The sequence below is a fragment of the Chelonoidis abingdonii genome, chromosome 3 (genome assembly GCF_003597395.2).
Source record: "Chelonoidis abingdonii isolate Lonesome George chromosome 3, CheloAbing_2.0, whole genome shotgun sequence".
NCBI classification, from domain to species: Eukaryota; Metazoa; Chordata; order Testudines; family Testudinidae; genus Chelonoidis; species Chelonoidis abingdonii.
In genome coordinates, this window is record NC_133771.1 from 41,635,174 (window position 1) to 41,658,416 (window position 23,243).

The 23,243-nt window shown below is 39.4% G+C and overlaps 1 protein-coding gene across 5 annotated transcripts in view; it reads left to right on the forward strand.

The window, feature by feature from the left end:
* The window catches only part of DLGAP2 (DLG associated protein 2), a 698,632-nt gene that overhangs the window by 488,724 nt on the left and 186,665 nt on the right, over nt 1–23,243 (forward strand). For 2 of the 5 annotated variants that reach the window (XM_032798258.2, XM_032798257.2), the window contains one exon: nt 3,204–3,236. The exons of the other annotated variants lie outside the window; for them this stretch is intronic. In XM_032798258.2, the coding sequence (XP_032654149.1) occupies nt 3,204–3,236 (33 nt within the window). The remainder of the gene's footprint in view (nt 1–3,203; nt 3,237–23,243) is intronic. 5 annotated transcript variants of the gene reach the window in all.

Sequence of the window (23,243 nt, forward strand, 5' to 3'; positions counted from 1 at the left end):
TTATTGAACATGTAGAAACAAGGAACATATATTTGAAAAGAAGCACAGTTTAGAGTTTCTTTGGCTTCTCTTCACTCTTCTATGAATGAATCAGTGCACAGAGATTAAATTTGGCATTTCAGTATCTCACTGATATTCCACGGGAAGATTCCTAACATTACAATTACTTACATGTGTTTTACACCTGAAATACATTTCCCAGTGTGGCATCACAATGACTGTGCGTCCAGAGTAGGTGTCAGTGTTCTTTCAATAAAATTCAGCAGCAGCACAAACCTGGGATGTTAATCCAGGAAGAAGATATATTATACACCACTATTTTGGCGCAAATCCTGCTTTAGAGGGACCACCCAGCAGGGCCGGCTCTAGCCATTTCACTGCCACAAGCACAGCGGCACGCCGCAGGAGGCGCTCTGCTGCTCGCCAGTCCTGTGGCTCCGGTGGACCTCCCGCAGACGTCCCTGCGGAGGGTTCGCTGGTCCCGCGGCTCCAGTGGACCTCTCGCAGGCATGCCTGCAGAAGCTCCACCGGAGCCGCGGGACCAGCGGACCTTCCGCGGGCACGCCTGCGGGAGGTCCACCAGAGCCACCTGCTGCCCTCCCAGCAACCGGCAGAGCGCCCCCTGTGGCATGCCACCCCATGCATGCACTTGGTGCGCTGGGGCCTGGAGCCGGCCCTGCCACCCAGGTGAAAGATGAAGCTTTGCATATGGCAGTGTACAATATGTACTATTATTCAAATGTGAGGAATTGTGCCCTGGAGACAGGAAATAGAGAAGACTTCATCTTTGTGATGCTGGAAATCCTAATCAAATCAATGCTAAGAAATAAACAAAGATTTTATCAGTATGAAAAGCCTGTACTCTCTCTAATGCCTGTTCTGCACTGAGCTAATGAAATGATTGCAGCATACTAAAGAACAAGTATATCCCCCTTCCCTCTCTAAAATCAGGTACATTTTTTACAGTATAAATAGAAGTCAGTACTACCTTCAAATTAGTCTTTTTTTCCTTCTTCTATTTAAATGAATTAATTACTGTCTCAATCAGGTATGCTTTTGTGAATATAATTTATTGCTAATTGCTACTGTGGACATAGTAGTTACGCTGTTTGGAAATATGTTTTATTTGCATGTACATCACTTTAATCAATGTTCCTGTTTTTTGTTTGGGAAATCTTGTGTGAATCAAACTGAAAACTACCAAATCAGGGCAATAGTTGATAAGCGGAATGCAAGAAACTTGTATTCCACCTGATCCTGTATATTTAGTTGAAAATCAGTCCAGGGAATGCAAAGTCTTTTTGATAGTAAGGACTATTTCTGTTACCTCAAGAACAGTATTATTTTATGTAAACAAGCAATTACTAAAGCCCCAGATCCACCAAAGGATTTAGGTGCCTAGCTCGGGGGAAAGTGAGTGTTAGCACCTGTATATAATCTGTAACACATGGATGGTCAAGGGGTCATGAACAGGTACTGAGAGTAGTCATGACCATGATCCCTTTCTAAAGGGAGATCTAAAAACTTTTTTCTGTTGTAACTCAGATGGTAAAGGTTAAGAACCATTGATCTAACATGCATTTAGAATATTATGTGTTTCTGTATGATTTCTGGAAAGCCATATTTTCTAGGGCAGGAATCATGTTTTCTTTGTTCTTTTACAGCATTGAGCATGTTATTGGTGCCCAGTAAATTTCTCTCATTTGTACATTTATATATTATCACAGTCAGGAATGTTTTCCTTCTACCTTCCAGTGGGAGAAGCTGTGTGTCAGCCTACCCAGCAGAAGATATAATTTTCTCACCACAACTATTTTTTTTAAAGAATAAACAACTGAACTGTAGGAGGCTCAACATTTGAGCTGCATCAACAAATATTCAAGTCACATAAGCTTTTTCATATGTTTGTTACAAACAAGAAGGAAAATCCTTTTTCAAGGCCGTGTTTATTTAAAACTCCTACTGCACATTTCTATTAAATTTACTCAGATTCCTGAGCAACCCTTCTCTAGGTAAAAATAAAGAGTAAATTCATTTCAGAATAACACCAAGTGAACGCAAAAAAACAATCATATGTGTACATAGGGGAGTAAACTAGCCGCTAAACTTTTCTCCTCCAATTCCTCCTCCAACACCTTCTCATCTTCTCTTTTAATAGGAAGCACAGAACTTCCCTGCTCTGCTGCCTGGGGAACACACAGCTACTTACTTTTATCTCAGAGTTTGGGTAGAGGGAGGAAGGAACTCTTGATGGCAGCATATCTTTTATACCACCATTGTAAGGGTGATAGTTTTGAATTAGGATGGGGTACTGTTGACCCATGAGGGTTTGCTGTATGATCAAAAGGTCTGAACACCCTATTCCATGTATCAGTGTCAATACATTAGGTAGGAAGACTTTTTTGGTCAATCAAATACATTTTATCTTTGTCTTCCTAATATAAAAGGAGCCCTTGCTAATCTTGTTCAATAGTCACGATTTTGTGAACTTAGGTTCAATTCCATCTACAGACCTAAATATGAATGCAAGTGTGTGAGTTATAGAGAATCTTTCATAAGTTACTGAATGTGTCTCTGTTAAAAATATAGAACTGTAAATGGCAGGGTGCTGTTCCAGGAAGCTACAATCCTAGATTCTTGTCCTGCCACTGGGAAAAAGCCTGAAGGATTTGCTGTGTTGGTATCATTGTCTGCTTTCCCTCAAAGTGAATTATCCTGGGATACAGGAGTAATTTACACTTCCCTGCTCCTGCAGTAGTATATCATGCTCATCTTCTTTTGAATGTATATCCTTAAAGAATCATTTTTTTAACATTTGTAAGAAAAAGAACATTACTAGGGGCTAAGAATTCATATGTACAACCTCAGAACATGCGTTCACATTCAAGGAATAAACCTCTGAAAACAGTGGTTTGCAAAGGAATTACTTGCTAAACCCAACCTAACTATAGTGCAGCATGATTACAGTTGTTATAACAAAGCAAGTGAACTTGTTAAAATATACAGGAGTTTCATATTTACATACTGCTTTTTCTGTCTCGTACATACCCAAATTTATACACACTACCTAATGTAACACTGAGATTTTTATCTTTCCTTCCTGTGACATATTTTATATTAATGATATGTGATCGTGGTGCCAATTAAAAGTTTTGAAGTGTTAAAAGTGTTAAAGATTATTTTTTTCATTGTTTTAATTTCAGGTTTGGATTCTCTAACAGGGCATGCATTTCCAGGTAAAGTTACAGTTAGATATTGTGTAACCTTGTGTGTTTTATATTTATTTTGTTTATGTTTTTTTTTGTTTGTTCTTTATCAAATTGTGTGGTTCCCCCACATGCCATTTCATGTGAAAGTTGTGCCTTAAGATTTTTAGTCCAGGGACATGAAGAGGAGATACCAATATGAATCTTAAAAATATGTAAATGAAAATCTGTTTGCAATGAGAGCAAGACCATCTTTAAAAATTAAAACCAAACCAAAGGAAAAAGATTGTGGAACTAAAAATTTCAGGTCCAAATTAGAATAATTGAAATGAGTTCAAAGTGGAGCTCAGTTTAATAATCTAATAACATTAACAAGCCTATGCCTGGATAATGATTTAGGAAGTGTAAGGTTTGGTTTCCACCCTGCTGAAGTTTTGAACAGTCATGGGATGGTGTCCTGTAGAGAGTCAAACAAGGATGGGGTACATCATTATAGTATTCTCACAACTTTTCTGCACACAATTGTATCTAATATGACATGAACAACATGATTTAAAATAAAAATATTCCCTGTGATGGCTGGCTTAGCATTATCATATCCTCAGAGTCATAGTTTACTTGACCAATGTGAACATTTTGGGCTGAGAATTTTCCAGTCAGCAACTAGATTTGATGCTCATTGATCAAGCGAATTTCTACATTGTGCCTGGAATGTAGTTGTTACTGCATGTATCAAAATGATGCAATAGTGTGTTTAAATGATCAGTGTCCGTAATGCTGCAAGCTTTCTCTGTTTTACAAATGTCCAACTCTACTCAAAATCTCCCTTCATGGTAGAGCAATGAGTCAAATAAAATGAAATAGGCGGTGAAATCCAAGACATAACGTGTTAGATATCCAAGAAGTTGTTGACCAAAAGGTAGAGATTATATGTCTCCATTTTAATAGAAAAGTCTTGGTCTTTCATATGATATCCAAGTGCCTGAATGTCTTTTGGGACACTTCAAGTTTATCTTTGTTTTCATGCAAACAATAAATGTGTTATTTTAAATAACTACAGAAGGGGGGAGGTTTTATGCTGGGCTTTTCAGATGCTCATGAGGGAGCCAGATTCTGCCATCCTTACTCAATAAGTACTTTATCTATGAGTAGTCCCACTGGCATAAATGAGAATACTCATGGAGTAATATACCCCCAGTCGATCTAAGGGTTATGTAAATCTGTTTCTTAATATAGGAATAAAATCACTGCTGAGTCAGAAGTTGGCAGAAGTAGCATCTGTACACATTTGTTAAAAACAACAAAAAACAGCCCTTTTAGTTTGAAAATATGGCCACTTTAACAGAAGGAGATTGCTCAAAGTGACTAACAGTAGGGCTTCAGTATTATTTTGTGTGAAACAGAGGAGTGGGAAGGAGACTATATGTTTGTTTTGCCAAGAAAACATCCAGTGTAAAGGCCAAATGCATCCCAAGTATAAGCACATGCAACTCTTATCAAATGACACTTTGCATAACAGGGATACATATATCCTGTGCATAGTCAACCATCAAAGAGATGCAGATTGATAATATCTGTGTCCATGAGGAGTAAAAGCCTGGAAACGGGGATTTGAGTTATACAGGCTCCAAATGGAGATCTGCTTAACCCAGAGAAACCATTTCCTGCGTCTTCAGTGCTGCTTGGTATTGCTCAATTGGCTGCTACTTCTTCACCATAGCTTAGTTTAGTCAAGGCGCCAGCTTCTGGTTTATTAGCATTTGTTATGGAAGGAGATTTCTTTCCCTGGCAAATATGATAAATAGCCTGTCCCTGCACACACATGATTTTTCTGGCAGAGTTGGGACACTTTCTTTCTTCACAGAGAGCTTTATCTCCAGTGTGGAATGTTTTACAGTGCCTCCTAGGCGAGGACTGTATGCTTATCTTTGGTCATTAGTTATTAATTGTCTCCTCCTGTGCTAGTTCAGCAAGCCATATGTGTAACTTAGGCCCTTGTCTTGTTTAAATTCATATGGATTCCCACTGACTTCCTAGGGATACTGTGGGGGTCTAAGGATCTAAAGCTGTGGATCTTTAAGTGGATTCACAGCCCTAGCATAAAATCACTGTCTTGTATGGACGTGTTAGTTATGAGATTTAAGGCTTTTCACTGAGGGAAACCCTAACCACCCAAACTATATGGGTCTTTATATCATTTTTGTTGCTCTCCCCTAAATTCTCTCCAATTTGTCCACATCTTTCTTAAAGCAAGGTGCCCAAAACAGGATGCAATATTCCAGCTGAGGCCTCACCCATGGTGAGCAGAATGGAACAGTTACTTCCTGCGTCTTACTGTCAGTACATGCAAGAATTATGTTAGCCTTTTTTGCAACGGGATCACATCATGGGCTCATGTTCAATTTGTGATTTACTATAAATCTCAGATCCTTTTTGGTGGATATAGTGTACTTGAATTTTCAGAAAGCCTTTGACAGGCTCCCTCACCAAAAGCTCTTACTTAAGCAAAGTAAGCAGTCATGAGATAAGAGAGAAGGTCCTCTCATGGATCAGTAACTGGTGAAAAGTTAGGAAACAAAGGGTAGGAATAAATGGTCAGTTTTCAGAATGGAAAGAGGTAAATAGTGGTGTTCCCCAGGGATCTGTACTGGGACCAGTGCTGTTCACCCTATTCATAAATGAGCCAGAAAAAGGAGTACACAGTGAGGTGGCAAAATTTGTAGGTGATACAAAATTATTCAAGATAGTTAAATCCAAAGCAGACTGCAATAACAATGCATAATTAGCATGGCCATGAAAGGTATTACTATTATCATGTCCTTTACAACAACAATAAAATAATCCTACACTAAACAACACTCATAAAAACATTCCCATTCCCATTGTAATAATATAATGGGGTTGCTATACATCCTTAATCACAAAACACAATACATTATACTTAATACATAAAATAAACACTCTATAGACTGTATAAAGAACATATTTCTCAACTTGATATATATTTTGAAGCATATGAATTTGCCCTTGTAATTGAAATTGTTGGGAACCCTCCCACATCACTCAGGGGAAGAAAAACTTGAATGCCCCAAGCCCTAAGCCACTTTCATACTCACACACGTACGTCCAGACTGGCCACATCTGTGTATAACATCCAGAGAAGGGGGGGAAGTGGACAGGAGATTATTCTGTATACAGCTTGTCCAGAATCTCCAACTTGCTTCCATTCTTGGGAGGGCCATTCTTTTACGCCGTGGGGTCTCCTGCAGCATCTCTTTCAGAGATTCCAGTCCAGGCCGGCTGCCTGTGGCTTCTTCAACGTCGCTAAAACCACCCAGGGTTGCAAAGGTAAACTGTTGGATCTCACTGGACAACTAAGCTTTGCAAGTGTAATCTCAGTCCTGTAACTTGTATTGCCTTTGGTTTGGCTCTGTCTATATTTTTTCACAGCCAGCTGGGGCTGAAAGCAGTTTTTCTTTGTACTTGGCATGGTCTGTGTTGATTCTTAACCTTGAACGCAGAGCAGCTTTCTCTTTATCTCTGAGCCAAGCTGAATTTTAACCCATTCCTTTCCTCAGTAGACAAATTGCTCCCACTGTGCGTCAGAGGCTTTTTGGTGATTAAAAGCTCCTCTGAGATGTATGATCTTATCTAGATTGAAAGTACTTCTAGTGGGCATTGTTTAGATGGATTTTCACACGTGTAAAGATTCCAATTGTCTAAATACCTGCAGGTTCTAGGACCATAATGTATGTACATGTAATATACTGAGGTACCCTTAGAGGGTGTGGGGGAATGCTTAGTCTGTTCCCCCAACCATTTTCCAATCACACACACACAGGGAGGGTGCCCTGTCCGCTAGCAGCTCATAAACTAAAGGTGTCACAGCACAGGTCACTCACACAGGAAAGGTTAATGAGATGGTCACGACCCTCCTACACCTCCCTTCAGCAAAGAGCGTCGGCTAGTCTCAGAGAGATGGTGCCACTTACTCTCATTGCTTACAGTGAGATGATCAGACCAGTCAGTGGCTCACATGGAGAGGAAAGGGTGAGGGAAGATGGGTTCACACAATCCTAGACCCAGGCAGGCCCTCGCCGGATGATGTCAGGCAGAGACAGCCCACCTTGGGTCGGATCTTTTACCAATCCACTAGGTGGAGTCACTGGGCTTGCATTAGAGTATTTCTGGTCACGAGCCCACCAGCTTCACAGAATACTCTGGGTGTCTTCCAGCGACTCTCATTCACACTGGTATACCCACACACACACCAAGACCTCTATTTCTAAATACCATGATGCATCTTTACCTTATGTCCAGACTCAATACACTTTCCCTTATCTGTGGCGATTAAAACCCCTCTTGAGGGTAAAAACCCCTCAGCACCAGTGCCTTAACCTTATGCATTTCCCTTATGCATTAACCTTATTGGGGGTGGCAAAACTAAATCCCCAGCACTACATCAAGCTAACCTTATTGGGGCAGCAAAACAATTCCCCAGCACCACTCTGCATCTGATCTTGCTGCACAGTCAATAAGTTCGGATGGCGTAAGCCCAACAGGGACAAATGGCCCCACAGGCAGTCCTCCTCTGATACCCCAACAGAGATTTCAAAAGGTCTTTACCTTCTATTGAGGTGCCATGGGGTTTGAAGGGGAACGGTCTGCAGCAGCTGCTGTTGTCTCCGCAGGCGTTGTCATCCTGGACGAGCCCCCAGATCGTCAGAGAAAAACAGAGTTCTCACTCTCTGATTGGATGCACCAAGTCAGATACTTTATTTTCTCTAGGGCCTGGTCTACACTACGACTTTACTCAAATTTAGCAGCGTTACCTCAATTTAACCCTGGATCCATCCACATAACAAAGCCCTTTTTTTCGACTTAAAGGGCTTTTCAAATCGATTTCTTTACTCTACCTCTGACGAGGAGATTAGCGCTGCAATCAGCCTTGCTGGGTTGAATTTGGGGTAGTGTGGATGCAATTCAACAGTATTGGCCTCCGGGAGCTATCCCAGAGTGCTCCATTGTGACCTCTCTGGACAGCACTCTCAACTCAGATGCACTGGCTAGGTAGACAGAAAAAGGCCCGCAAACTTTTGAATTTCATTTCCTGTTTGGCCAGCGTGATGAGATGAACAGCACAGGTGACCATGCAGAGCTCATGCAGAGCTCATCAGCATGATGTGCACATTGCCCGGCCCATACTTTATGAGAAGTCTATGACCATGTCTATGTCCTCATCACTCTTGTCACCACACTGCCGTCACCTTCTCGCCTGGTGTTGTGCAAAACAATTGTCTGCTGTTGCTCTGATGGAGGGAGGGGCGACTGACGACAAGGCTTACAGGGAATTAAAATCAACAAAGGGCATGGCTTTGCATCAAGGAGAAACCCAAACAACTGTAACACAGAATGGCCACCTCAAAGATTGAACTCAAAACCCTGGGTTTAGCAGGCCATTGATTTCACAAAACAAATCGGGTCAATTTCGTGTTTTGATCCACTCCATCTATCTTTTACATCTTAGGCTGGCAGCAGACAGTGCAGTACGACTGCTAGCCATCATCATTTCTGAGTGCTTAGTAGAAAATGGGAATGACCTGGCTGAGTCACTCACATTTCTGCCCAGGCGCCCCTGACCTACCTCACCGAGGTTGGCTAAAAGAGCACCCAGGAATACGACGATGATGGCTACCAATCGTAATGCACCATCTGCTGCCAAAAGGCAATGAGCTGCTGCTGTGTAGCAATGCAGTCCCACGTCTGCCAGCACCCAGGAGACGTACGGTAATGATGAGCTGAGTGGGCTCCATGCTTGCCGTGGTATGGCGTGTGCTCAGGTAGCCCAGGAAAAAAGGTGCGAAATGATTGTCTGCTATTGCTTTCACGGAGGGAGGGAGAGACAGGGGGGCCTGACAACGTACCAGAACCACCTGGAACACAGTTTTTGCCCCCATCAGGCATTGGGATCTCAATCCAGAATTCCAATGGGCAGTGGAGACTGCGGGAACTGTGGGATAGCTACCCACAGCTAACCACAGTGCAACGCTCTGGAAGTCAATGCTAGCTTCGGTACTGTGGACTCAGTCTGCCGACTTAATGCATTTAGAGCATTTTGTGTGGGGACACAAACAATCGACTCTATAAAAATGATTTCTAAAAATTCGACTTCTATAAATTCAACCTAATGTTGTAGTGTAGACATACTCTAGCAATTGGTTTGTGACTACTTTTATACCTGAAGAAATGGCATTTTGCCCTTTAGAAAGTGTATATTATTCCATGGGTTACAGTTGGTAAGTAATCTGTTGAACCATTCATTTTTCAGACTAACCAACCTGTTAAGTTTAGATGTTATGTGAACATTGTATTCTTTTCCATTGCTTGTGGTTGAAATCATAGTTTACCAGCCAGTGCCTGCTCAATCATGCTATTGGCAACTGTGGCATTCAGTAATAAGTTAGAGTAAATCTTACTTTGTCTAATTGTGTTCTCTAAATTTTCTCTGTGGTTTTTCAGAATTCTTTGGAAGATTAGGGAGAGGTGGACATTGCAAAACAAATGATAAGGAACTGTGTTTAATCCAAGGTTCTCAGCATCAGAAATCTCTGACATCTAAAGTCATTACCATTTGGATGACAAATCAATCTATTCAAAGATATTGTTGGAGAAATTATATTATAAAGATGCTACTGTCTAACTATACTCTTGAAGACTGATTCAATTCTGATCTCACATTTAAATTGAGGTTTAGTTGGGATTACTCCTGATTTACATCACAATAAACCAGAGCAAGCTGAGTAACATACAGTGCAATCTTGATAGATAACAGAAAAAGTAAAGACATCAAACCACCGTGTATGGGGAATGGTTTGATGACAAAACAAAAAGGACTGTTGTGACTCATTGACTCTTCCTGGTGTTTCCCATGTATTGCAGAATTCTGTGGGTAAGATCAGAAATGAGTGAATATTCTCATAAATTGCACTTGTCTTGGTGGGCACCACTGGCCCATGGTTCAGCAGTAATTTTAAAGTTGCATTAATTCTGTATACATTTTGCACGGCCTTTTGCGGCTCACCTTGGGTGAAATTTTCACCTGAGCAGAATGCCAGGAAAAGACCTACATACCAAATAAATTTAACATAAACCCTCAACATCTGAAGTGGATTTAAGTGGTGCATATGCTTTTTGCTGACCGTAACTCTGAGTCTGCCAAGCAGAGCTGTGTGGGAACTGGAATGTCTCTTCCACAGAAAATTCTGAAGTTCCAAATAAAAAAAAAAATAATAAAAAAAAAACCATTCAGAATCAGACAGAAAGACAGAGATGCAGAATTTTTAAAGGGCGGTATATAAAAAGAATCACTTTCAGAAGAACTTACATGAAATTTTTCAAAAAGTTCCAGTCCCACCTCCCAGGGGGCTTTTCAGTTTTCTGGAAGTAGCAGCCTGCTGGGCAGGCTGTCAAGGAGTCTGGGATCTGGGGCTCCCAGGGCTTTCTGAATTCTCAGCAGCCTGCCTATCGAGCCACTTGGAAGCCTGGGAGCCTGAGCTCCCCAGGAGTTTGCCAGATGTGCTGCCGAGGTGCTGAGAGGCTGGAAGCCCTGAGATCCCCAGCTCTGTGGCAGTCCACCAGGTGAGCTGCTGAGGAGACTGGAAGGCCATGGAGCTTGATCTACCCGGTAGCCAGCAAGGCATGCTGCTGAGGTGGGCAGGAAACAAGGCAGGCGTCTGTTGGAAACATGACTGTTTTTTGTCAAAATCTAAACATTCCCAGTGGATTGTTTCGATTTTGATTAAAAATGGTTTGTTAGAAAATTGCTAACAGCTCTGCTGCCAAACATGGAAAATAGTGTGTGATAAAGACCCAAAATGAGGGACACAAAAAATTACTCATTCAGGAATCTGAAAATGATGTGGGATTCTTTCCTTTGTTGAAAATAACTTTCTATAATCTCAGTTGTAAGATACTTTATTTTGGATGTAAATAAATACTTTTCAACAAGAAAAACCAAGAGGACTCAAATTAAGATAACTTTGGAACTGAAATGAGTAACATTCTTTGAAAAGAAGTACACTTGAGAGATAAGGTGGTGACGCTCTGCGGAGGGGTATATTTCTCCCCTCATGATTAGTTGGCTTCCATCTCTTTTGCCTATCGCCATGTTTTGCTTTTCTTTGGCAACAGTTGAATATAGCTGAAGTTTGGAAGACTTTATCTTTTGCTTCCCAGTCATTTGTGAAACTTGTTGTCCTTCTAGATAAAGTCTGGTGAACTCCTGACTGTATATAATGTTAAGTTAAGGACTTATTTTTTCAGTTGTGCTTGTAATTAATTTTGTTTGTCGTTTTATTAGTTAATTGTTGTTATTATAAAGTGCTCTGGGGGTGCTTGACATTAAGGCTGCAATATAAAACAGTGTGATTATATGTCTCACTCTTTACTTAACAGAATTGAAGGAAAATAAAATGAAAATTTCATCTGGACCATAGTTATTACAGGATGATGTATATTTTGATTGGCAAAACAAATTAAGTCATTACTTGGTATCTTTTCAATTAAACATTTTCTTCCTTGAAAATCTGAAACATAATTATTCGAGGGCTGCAGAGGCAGCAGTGATTCTGATGTTGGGCTTGTCAAGTTATTGTGAACATTCTGCTAAGGCAGTGATTTTTCTGCATTGTCAGTCATCCATTTTTGCTCTACATTAGTTTGGGACGCTGCTCAAAATGACATTGTCAAAAGCCTCTTAAATTGCAGTACATCTTAAATAGCTCCAGTGCATCAGTATGTTGAAGGAAACAGGTCAGAATGAAGAATCTACTCCTTTCTTTCAAAATAATGATATTCAGACATTGTAAGCTAATTCTGTATTCCATGGGAACTCATATGAAGGAAGGTGTAAAATTGGAATTATAGCCAAGGGCAAATCCTAAAGGAAATTAATTTGGACTAAGGGTTGCAGAAGTGGTCAATTAGTTTGGCTTATGTCATTAATCTGCCAACATGATATTTTAAAATATAGATTCTGGCAGTTTTCTCAATTATTGTGTATAATTATTGTACCTGTTAGATGCATGCAGAAAATGTAAAAGTAATGTTCTGATATTGCATTAAATCCTACATTTGCTTGAAAAGAAACTAACTACTTTGCATAACATACTGTCATGGAATAGTAAGAATGGTCTGTTGCTAAGGTCTGTGGTCTAAGAGTCAGAAGTTACAGTTCTAAGTAGATTTCTTATGTGATCTTTGGCAAGTCACTTAGTTTCCTTATCTTAAAAATATGGATAAAAAATCCCTAAGGCTAAACTCATTAACATGTATCATATGCTTTGAAACCTTCATCTAGGAGGTGCTCTAAAACACAGAAGTATTATTATTAAATATTTGGTAACATTTCTAACTAACCTCGCTAACATACCATATAGATATTGCTCTGTAGTTCAGAGTTCATGACTTCAATGGAGCGATTCCAATTTACACCAGCTGCAGATTATGCCCAGAACACTTTACAAAATGACAGCTTCATTTAGTATCATACATTTTTCTATACCACAATATGCTTTTTGTCAGGTTATAAGAACATTCGTAATCTTTATGACCCCAGGCAGCTCAATATTAAGTAAGGTTCCTCCATGAATTTTGGCTCTTTATATATCCAGCACAGTGGAATATAGGAAAGCAACCTATATTTTAAAATAGTTTTAAGCTATTAGTTACCATAATCATTATAATTATACATAAAGGACAGCATCCTCAAAATAATGTGACCCCAGTATACTTTTTATTTTTTTCTAAGTACATTTTTAACATTTACATTTTTTACTGTGACAAAGCCGTGACTTTTTCTTAGTTCATGATAAGCAACCAGCCTTGCCCGCATGTTATCAGGGCTATGAAGGGGAGGAATTGGCAGCTAACCAACTTACTGAAAACTGAATGGGTACTAAGACAAGTTTAATGTATTGCATAGAATAAAATTTTGATACCTTTTCCTGCTGCAAAGATTTTAACAAGAATAAGTAGTGGTATGACATGACTCTACTCTCCAGACAGTTACTATAATAAGAATGATAAAAGTACAAATATAAAGCATAGTATTTTCTGTTTTAAGATTAGACTGATGGATGGTATGATTTTAATGTAATTCGTGAAAGCTTGCCTTTACCATTTTTCTTTTTCAGTTAGTCCAGTAAATGCTGCCCGTATGGAGTATGTAGCCTGTGTGTGTGGAGTAAAAATGCAAAGAGCAAATTAGTCTGGTAATAATTACTATTTATTTCTAGTGTTAATTTTCCTTCTCTAACTGATAGGCCTAATTCTGGTTTTACATCAATTTAATTCTCTTTCCTTAATTGGACTTGCTCCTGATTGACACTGGAGAAAATGAGATCAGAGGCAGGCCATGTATGTTCAGAAGAAGGGTAGATTATCCCAATGACATGCATAATTAATTGACAGCTGTTAAGTTAACAGTGTTCCACTTTCACCTTCCAAATACTGTGGGTTGGGGGTCAGGCTCAGTGGAGGACTTAAGATCACCTTCAAATGTACCATTAATGATAAGGGAACAACAGATTGTGATACTCTTACTCATAATGAGACTCAGTGATTGAGTAGTTCTGCAGAAAGAATCCTTTTGCCTTCATTGGAACCACTTTTGGCGAAAGGTGCTACTCAGGATAGGATAAGCTACTTAGTGTGAGCCAGGGCGTTTCAGTCTGGCTCTGAGCATATGTGAAGGTTACAGGGCTCCAAACTTCTGACTTAGGCCACAACTATCTGGATATGGAAATGAAGCATCGCTTTGGTGAGAATATGCTTTGGCATCGTGCTACATCAGCTGGTGAAAAATTTTCACAGCCACTTTTTACTGATTATGAAGTATTGAAAAAAACAGGGTTTTTTTTTTAATTCAAAGTTAAAAGATCCATTTTGGAACTTGGGACTGTGTACATATGACTTGAGTGCATTTAGGGTGGAGTAAGCACAAGAGACTTAAGCAGTTCAGTGTACTTGTTGTGCTGGCCTTTCTGCAACAAGACAGGGTGAATGTTACCCATACCGTATGACTGGCAGGGGAGGATGGAGCCCAGAGGAGTAGATCCAGCTTGTTGCTCAAATTCCAGAGAGAGTCAGATTAATTCAGAGTTTGACAAACTTTAAGTGCCTGGTGAAAGGCCCTCATTTGGACCTTCCCCACCATAACCAAACTAATAGTAGATGGGAAACCATGTAGATGAGTATTGTAAGCAGTGCCTTCTCTATCAATTAATAGAGAAAAGCAGAAGACTAGGAACCTTGCTTGGCATAGTTAACTTAAAACACTACAGTGATGGGCACCATAGAAAACCCCATGAAAGTCAGGTGTGTAGAGGGGGGAACAATTTGTCAAGCTCCCTCTGAAGTGAGGGCTGTACTGCCATCAGACCTTTTCTGGTGTTTTATCTGTCACAATATGAGCTTCTTAGAAGAATCACTTTTGTATTTGTGATGACAATGAAGGTCTTAGAATGGAAACCAGCTGTGTTAGCTCAAGTATGTTGCCTGTTGCCATGGGAACTGTGGAATGTTTTATATAAGAACTTTATCTAGAATGTATGTGGCATCTTACGCTAACATAATATTAATCCTTCCTGCAGTTTTAGATTTGTATTTTTATTTTTTTACTGGCAATATGGAGCAATAATTCTACGAGAGGAAATAATATACCATTCCCTGGGAAACATTTCTCATAAAGACAGACTTTGTAATTTTCAGTACAATGGGGAGATAGCCCCCTTACTTAAGTTAGACATTACTGATGTTTTAAAATACGTAAAGGTATAGAAGAATGTGATTTTGAAGCCTGAGCTTTGGAACAAGGCTACCAAACATTATGTGTTCAGAACATTGCAATCATGAACTAGACTTCACTTCACCTCTCTCTTCTGCACAACCTCTTTACCACTACATTATTATTTGTGGAGGTAACAACAAATAACAGCAAAATATCAGCTTTCATCCTAAGATTTTTTTTAAAAAAACTGAATTGTACCTCCGATACTCAAGATTTACCTGCCATCCACTTTTATGTAGAAAGGCAATGTTGTTTATCAATAGTAGTCAACAATAAAATATTAGAAACCCTGAGGAATTTTAGTCAGAGCCCAATTTCAAATACTTTTTATTTAAAAGATTATTAAATTGAACTAAACTATATAAAAAGTCCAAATTGCATGAAATCTAACACTGTATGAAATTTCACACCAACACATCTATAATAATTTTTGTCTCTGCAAAAGTTCAGTTACAAATTAGTACCATGCTATACGATAGTAGGAAGCAGCTATTATGATAGCTGTTCATTTCTTATTTAGTACCAAGTACTATAGTTTTCTCAAGCCCAAACTATTTATTTTTATGTTTGAAACTGTTTTGTGTTGTCTTTTTTTTTAAACTGGAATACACGCATTTTATATGCTTCAGTTGGAAATGCTTTTTTTCCCCATGGACACTGTTTTATGAAGTTGTGCACACAGTAAGTAACTGAGGTTTATCTACCTATATGCAAGAAACTGGAAATAAATGGATCTGAGGATGCCTTGGGTGGAAAAACTGGATTTTTATTAAGTGCTGATCCATGTAAAAAAATACAAGAGGAAAGCAATTAATAATTAATGCAGCTCTATATTCATAAATAAAATTAATGTAAAAATGTTCCAAACAGTATTTCTCCCTTAAGCAGGATAATACTTTTCATTCATCTAATAGCATGGAATAGTCACTTCGAACAGTATAGGCAACTTTTTTAAGTGAGGGAACTTTCTCCTAATTTAAATTATTTTAAGTATGGAATGGCCTCAAGTTTTCATTAAAATAAACAAAACATCCTGTTTCAAAGCATTATTAAAATAAGCAGCGTTTGGAGAACCAAAGATCCAACACTTCATATGAATTGTGATAGGTGAGATTTCAGATTTCTGTTTAAATAATACCCAGATGTCATAGTAATCCATTACTTTTTATATACCTGTAGTTAGGGTGACCAGAGTTCCCAATTTTATAGAGACAGTCCTGATATTCAGGGCTTTGTCTTAAATACATGCCTATTATCCTGCACCCCTTGTCCTGATTTTTCATATTTGCTATGTGGTCACCCTACCTGTAGTCGAAAAAAGTAAAGTGATTTGGTTTTGGTTTATTATAAAATAACATTTGTCACAGATCCACAGGATCTATGCTACACCTCCAGCTTTTGAACAATCTCTAGAAGGAACCCCTTCTGTGTGCCAGACCCAAGGGATCTCACTCTTCCTTCAGGGTAGGCTACTCAAACTCACAGCCTCCCAGATTCAGCCTCTGGGACTTCAGCACTCTGCCCAGTGAGGAGATAAACTCCTGGTAAACACTTGTATGCTCTTCAGGGACTAATGCCCCTCAGCAAGTGTTTGCAGGTACCTCAAACCGTGCTTTCAAAACAGAGTGGGATTTATTAGTCAACTGGAACACAGCATAGGAAGTCCTTAGGTTTGCATAGTCCATTCTGGCCAAACCACAATTCACCAGCCGAGCTGCAATGAACTCTATTTTCAGGCTCTGTCTCTCTCTGATTTTTCTTCCTTCCTTCAGTCATTTCGCAGGTGACAGCCCAAGCTTCCTCCAGACCTCAAAGGCCACACGTATTTCCCAACTGCATATCTCTGTCCTTTGTTCTTGAGTTCTCTGCTCATTTTCAAATACAGTTCATTTTCAAATACAGAGTGTAGTATGATATGAAGCAGAGTGAAATGAGACTGTATTGAGATAATAATGTGAATTATTAAAACTGCAGTTTCTTTAAGTCTCTCTGTAGCCTTTTTTTTATGACCAGCAAGAAAAAAGTCTGATTACTAACAGAAACATCTAAAATTAAAAAGAAATCTATTATTCTGTTTTTATGAGAAATGCAGTGGCATTAAAAAGTAGCATGTCTCTGTTTCATGCAAGCATGAATAATATTTTTGTTTTTATTCTTTATTTTTATAGTTACATGGCTAAGGTCTAATCCATTTTGCCTTCCTCCAGCAAGCTCCACTGGGAGTGTTGGATACACAAGGAGTACTGGATTGGATTTTAGCATAGTTGTGTAGTGCAAGCTGCAGACCATAGGGCCTTCAGGATTGGAGCTGCTTGATGGAACATACCCTATATGTTCTAAAACTCTTCAAAACAATAGCGAAGTAAAATTATTCTTACCTATTTGCAGAAACACCAGACCAGCCTGGTAAAAATTCCCTCTAGTCTCTCCCATCAGCTTTTCAGAAAAGGAGCTGATGGCTATTCTCAAGCACAAAATTAGTACCCTGTTAGTTTATAAATCCCAGACTGTTTTACTGTAGATAAGCACATATATGTCAGATCAGATTATCCCCAACTTTTTCATTGGTGTGCAAATGAGAAAGGGCACAGTGAAGACCCTCCTCCCTTGTACTTCTATACAGCAAACAGGCATAGCTGTAGTGAAAAGGGCAGGGAGAAAGCAGGGCTATGTCATTGCCCCCTCCCTCCACCACTCACATGGGAGTATGCACCTACTGAGCCTGCAGAATACCCCCTTACCTTTCATGTGATATGGTGGCTGCACACCAACTCAACACTGGGCTTGTGAGTACAGTTGGGCCTTGATAGCTTAATAATTGAAGAGTCTGTTCTATAGGGAATTAATATAATAGAAAAAGCACTCAGGTTTATTTAGGTAGTAAGAAAGTGAAAACAAATCTATTAGTAAGTGATCTTGATCTAGGGCAGAGTTAAGGTTAGGCCTCTGAGTGTGCTGGATGTGTACATTTTGGATAGATGGATGCTGTAAGATCCAGAGAGGAGTTATGTCTTTGGGTACATTTTGGTATTGTAAGGACATTGGATGGGAAAGTAAAACAAGAACTGAGATTGGTCTAAATGTTAATATCACCTTAACTGTTGATTTCTTTGACTATAGAATATTTACAGTTGAGCACACTTAGGCTGTTCTCCACTATGTTCAGGGAAGTAATACATAGAAAAAATGGACAAGCTATGCTAAAACCATGAAAGGGGAAAGCTGTAACAATACAGCATATTCCCCCCATCTTCACAACCCATGCATGCCCAGTGATCAGTGTTTCTGTCCAAACTCCACCCTGCCATATACATCATATAAAATATACAAAGTGGGCCTTTGAGCTCAGGATGCTTCCCAAAATATCTGCAAGCGGGGTGAAATGAGAGGATGGAGCTCCAGCAAATATGATATACTGAGCCCCAAATTTCTCTCAACAGGCCTGTGTATCAGCCTCATTGCTTTTGGGGTTGTGGTTCTGTATCTAATATGTTGCAAAGGGTTCTTCTTCAGCTAGGAAAGTGGTTTATTTAGTTTTTAAACAGACTTACTCTTTAAAATAGTGCCTTTAAAATTATAAGACAAAAGTATTTATGAACTCGTCTAAATAATTAGTTTGAAAGTTTTACCTCGTATTCTGTAAACTTTATCCATCTTTCACTATTATGCAATTTCATATGAGCTATCAGTGGAATCTTGTCATACTGTAATGGTGTAAAACTTTTATTTATTAAATACCCGATTCTTCATTCATGTGTACCCAAAGCTTTCATTGATTCAAATGAAAGTTTAGATATGCAAGGAATTAAAGAGTATACCCATTATAAGAAATAATGTGACTATAACTTTATCTGTCATTTCAGGCATTTAAACCTAGACCTTATGATGTATTGGAAGATTGCAAATTGAGTGAACTGAATTTCAGCTTTGAGTTCTAGTGGGGAATAAGCCAAGTGATTCTCCACCAGCTATTCTGCAGTAACGTTGATACTACACTAAGTTTAGTTGGAAGGGGTATCACTTGTGTACATTGCCAGTAAAGAACAATAATATCCGGTACTAGTAGTGAGGAACAGAACCATAAATAAAACAAGGCTATGGAGAAGAGGTGATGCAAGGAGGTAGTTGTGGCTCTTCAATTCAGAGCCATATGGCCTTGGTGCAAGTCAGAGTTGAACAGGAGCAGCACTAATTTACACCATTAGAATAAGTGGAGGGAGTCAAAGCTGGACATCTGGTCAGGACTGGGAAAAGGTGGTCCTTGAATTGAGATCCAGGAACAAGCCAGGATCAGAACCAAAATCTGAGTACATAGGCAAGCCAGAATCAGTACCATAGCCAGAATCCAGGTGAAACCAGGAGTTGAAGCTGGGTGGTCAGAGTCCAGGGACAAGCCAAATCAGTATTGTAGCTTGGGTGCAGATAGAGGCCAAAGGTTGATGCCGGGCAGTCAGAGTCTGAGGGTCCAGGGAGAGTGAGGGAGCAGAAGCAAGGGGGGAGCGGGTCAGTAACAGGGCTGGAGCTAGGGTAGGGTAGGGAAAGGACAAGACTGGAATAGGGTTCAGGCAAGGGAGAGCAGGAACAGGAAGAGGGTCAAGAGCAGTCTATGAGTCTCAAGAATCTGATACACTGCAAGGTACCAAGAGAGTTCCTGGCAGGGTTCTGCTATTGCACAGACTGATCTGCAGCTCTGGCATGGTGGGGGAAATACCTTAGCCTGTGGATCATCTGACCTAGGCTCTGCCCCTGGATAGGCTGCTGCCACATGCCTGAAGAATGAGTCACTGCAGGCTCTGCCGGAAGAGTAAGTTAGTGCAGTTGAGTTGGGGCTACATACCCGATTGGTGACTCACTACAGCTCTGTTGAAGGGGCAGTTATTAAGTGTCGGGGGAGGAATGGGTGGATGCAAGTCTGCCCACATCTAAACGCCCCTCCCTCCAGCCTAAAGGGAGGAGCTTCTGAACCCAACTCTCAAATTAATACAGGCTGTTTGAGGGGCAGCTGAGTGAACAGCCCTGGTTTGGCTTCCAGTTTGCCTCACAGCCTCCTCCAGCCACTTTAAAGCAACTTTGTTCCATTTTTGTACGAACTGAGCTTAGTGGACCAGAGAATCAATGCTTTATAACAAAACAAACCAGGCCAAATCCGCAGCTGGTGCAAACAGGCATATCAGCATGGAAATCAATGGAGCTATGTTGAAATTCTGGCCCTCTAGCTGGAATCCATATTTAAATATATTGAATCTTGTATGTTTCTAGCTCCTGTCAGTAAAATTTACCTGCAGCATATGCAAAATGAAAGTTGACTGATATGTTAAGCTAGCTAATGAGCCTTAAAAAAGCACAAAAATCAGGAAAACACTGTTAATGCTGATGATCACTTTGAACAGGATCTTTTAAATTATGATCTTTAAAACTGAATAGCGTGCCAATTAAAATGGATTTTTTTTAAGCTGGTCTCTGTACCAACCGTCAGCTAGAAGTCTCATGAGTACTGCTACAACTCTAATCACAATGCTGTGCTTTTCAGGAATTTTTTGCTGATACTGAATAAAAAGGTCAGACAGTTCATGTAACATTCATTACTCTGTGTCAGCAGCATCAGACATCCTAGAGCTGCTTACTCTTTATGGATGGCAAGCATGAATTACTCTAATTCTTTTGGGGTAAAAGTAGAGTTCTCAGAGTCCTGACGTCTGAAATTCCTCACATTCTGACTGATTTTGTTATTGAAAATTACATGAAATACCCTAACTGAAGAAGGTGGGGTAGGGTGAGGTTGGAATAACTGTTAGCAGTAATTCTTATGTAACTAGAACACATGGTTACATATCAGAAAAATTCTTTTTTGGAATAATAACTGTCCCTAAGGTATTGTGAAGTACTCTAATCTGTGAAACATCAGGCAGAATAAGAACTCACATTGGACATATCACTTTTATTTCAGTCTCCATAGAAACTGAATGTTCAAATGTGTTATTTTTGTCTTTCGAATCTTTTTGTGCCACAGAATTTGGATATGTGCTCAGGGGGGGAAAAAAAACCTGTGAAATCCCAATTAAATGGTGTTGCCATATGTACCTTCGGCAGGCTAGTGAGATCTTTTTGAATGACTGGCGTGGCAAAAATGATCTCTTTGAAGGGATAAATACAGGCCTCCCCTCAGTATGGTATACACTATGTCTAATTTTTTACTTGATTGCAAAATTTCTCTCCAGCGAACTATATACAATGTTTATATACTCTGCTACTGTACCCCTTCCCCTCCCACCAATTCAGTTGAAAAGTTGGAAGATCTGTAACAGACAATTTCAGTATGGGCAGTGTGATATTCCATTTCAGCTGGCTCTTTGTATTCCAGCAGAAACAGGAAAAGGAAAAGAAAAGACACTACAGTTAAATCAAAGCTTTTGTGGGGGGGGGGGGGGCGCTCTTGAGAATAGTGTTTTAATGAAGAAACACTGTATTACTTAATTCCAGATCACATAAAGCAATCTCTGGTAGCCTCACAAAGAGTAACATGCTGGTACCTCACTAACTCAAGAACAAGGTAAACAGTTACTTTATCCCTGAAGGAGGAAATGACAATATCAGTTATTTTTGCAGTTATTCCTTCACAGCGCTGTTACTGGGATGTTAATAATATCTGAAATTAACTTACAGGAAGGTGGAGTAGTGGGTATTTTGCGATTACTTAGTGGTGTATGTTAGTACTAAACAAAACACCCCTCATCACAATAAATAACATGAAAGGAGGTATACGTTAGTAGCTCGCTCTCTCCCCCCCATGGCTTTCTTCTTCATAAAGTGTTTGCTTGCTCTGATTTTGTTAATTAAATATATTTTCATTGTTTGAAGAACTATAACAGTTACAATGAAATACGGGAGACTAAATACCCAAACCAAAGGGGGGTACACTACAAACCATATGCATCAATATTACATTTGTTCAGTGCTTTATGTTCTAGGAAAAAGTCAGGAAGAAGAAAATAGCCAAAATAAGGAGAAATGAGAAACCACAGGAAACAAGGGAAAAATGACACCCGGAACCTAGCAATTCAGACGGGTAGAGTTAGAAAATTGTTAACACACAACAGAGAACAAGCTTGATACTTATACCGTTGCTGTGACAAGAACATGAGCATATATTATATCTCAGTAGTAAAGAACTTTGCTGCCTCCAAGCTACTGCACTGAACAGTCTCTTAATTTCTCTTCAAACGCTGCCAGCTAACTCCATCCAGCCACTTCAGATTGCTAGTAATGAAAATCTGTGGGCTTTTAAAAAACCATTTCAAGGAAAGCAAGTTAAGTATAGTTCAAGGAAAGATACAAAAGGGGTCAGTTGTCAACAAGGAAATTAGTATGTTTAACTTCCACATGACAGGTTGTTATGGATACTCAAAGATATGCCTTTAAGTGACCAACATTGTTTGCAATCGAATGGCAGGTTTTATGCAATATATCCATAGCTCTACATAGTTGCTGCCTCACGGTATATACAAAGTCATTAAATCTCTTTTTTTATACTTTTTAAGCTGAGAAAAATTGTTTTGCCAGAGACATGAAGACAATTTGTTGATTAGATTTATCAGGCAAAAAGTGAATGCTACAAATAGAATGCAGATGTAGTATGGTCACTAAACCATATAAACCAGACTCCAGCAAATATCTTGTTAGGTAGAAAATAACCAGCTTGTGAGCAAGCTTTACTTTAATCTCTTGGTCTTGCAGCCTTGGTTTGCAAAAATATTTTTGTTTTAATTAAATCAAAAGTGCCTCTTCTTCTGCTGAAGTGAGCATTGTACTAAATGTGGTGCCCAAAGAAAACTCTGAAACACAGTTCTATTCATTCAATAGAAAAATGGGCAGAGAATGATTGATAAAATATCTACTATGTTTAAGATTTTACTATAGAATATACATGAACTATTTCTGTATTTTATAAACCTATTTGTCTATACATTTATAGAAAATGTGTATGATGTTCCTTAATCATAATTAATTGCATTTTTTGTTGTTCTGTCCTAGAAAATGTAAATGACACTTAAATACATGATAAATATATAGTCAGTACATGCAGCAAGCTGTTTCTAGCTGATGAGCTGTTCCTACTTCAAGTCCCAAAAGGCCTATAGTGATGGGTTGATGGGGGGGGGGGTTTGGGGGGGGGAAGAAATGGGGAAGGG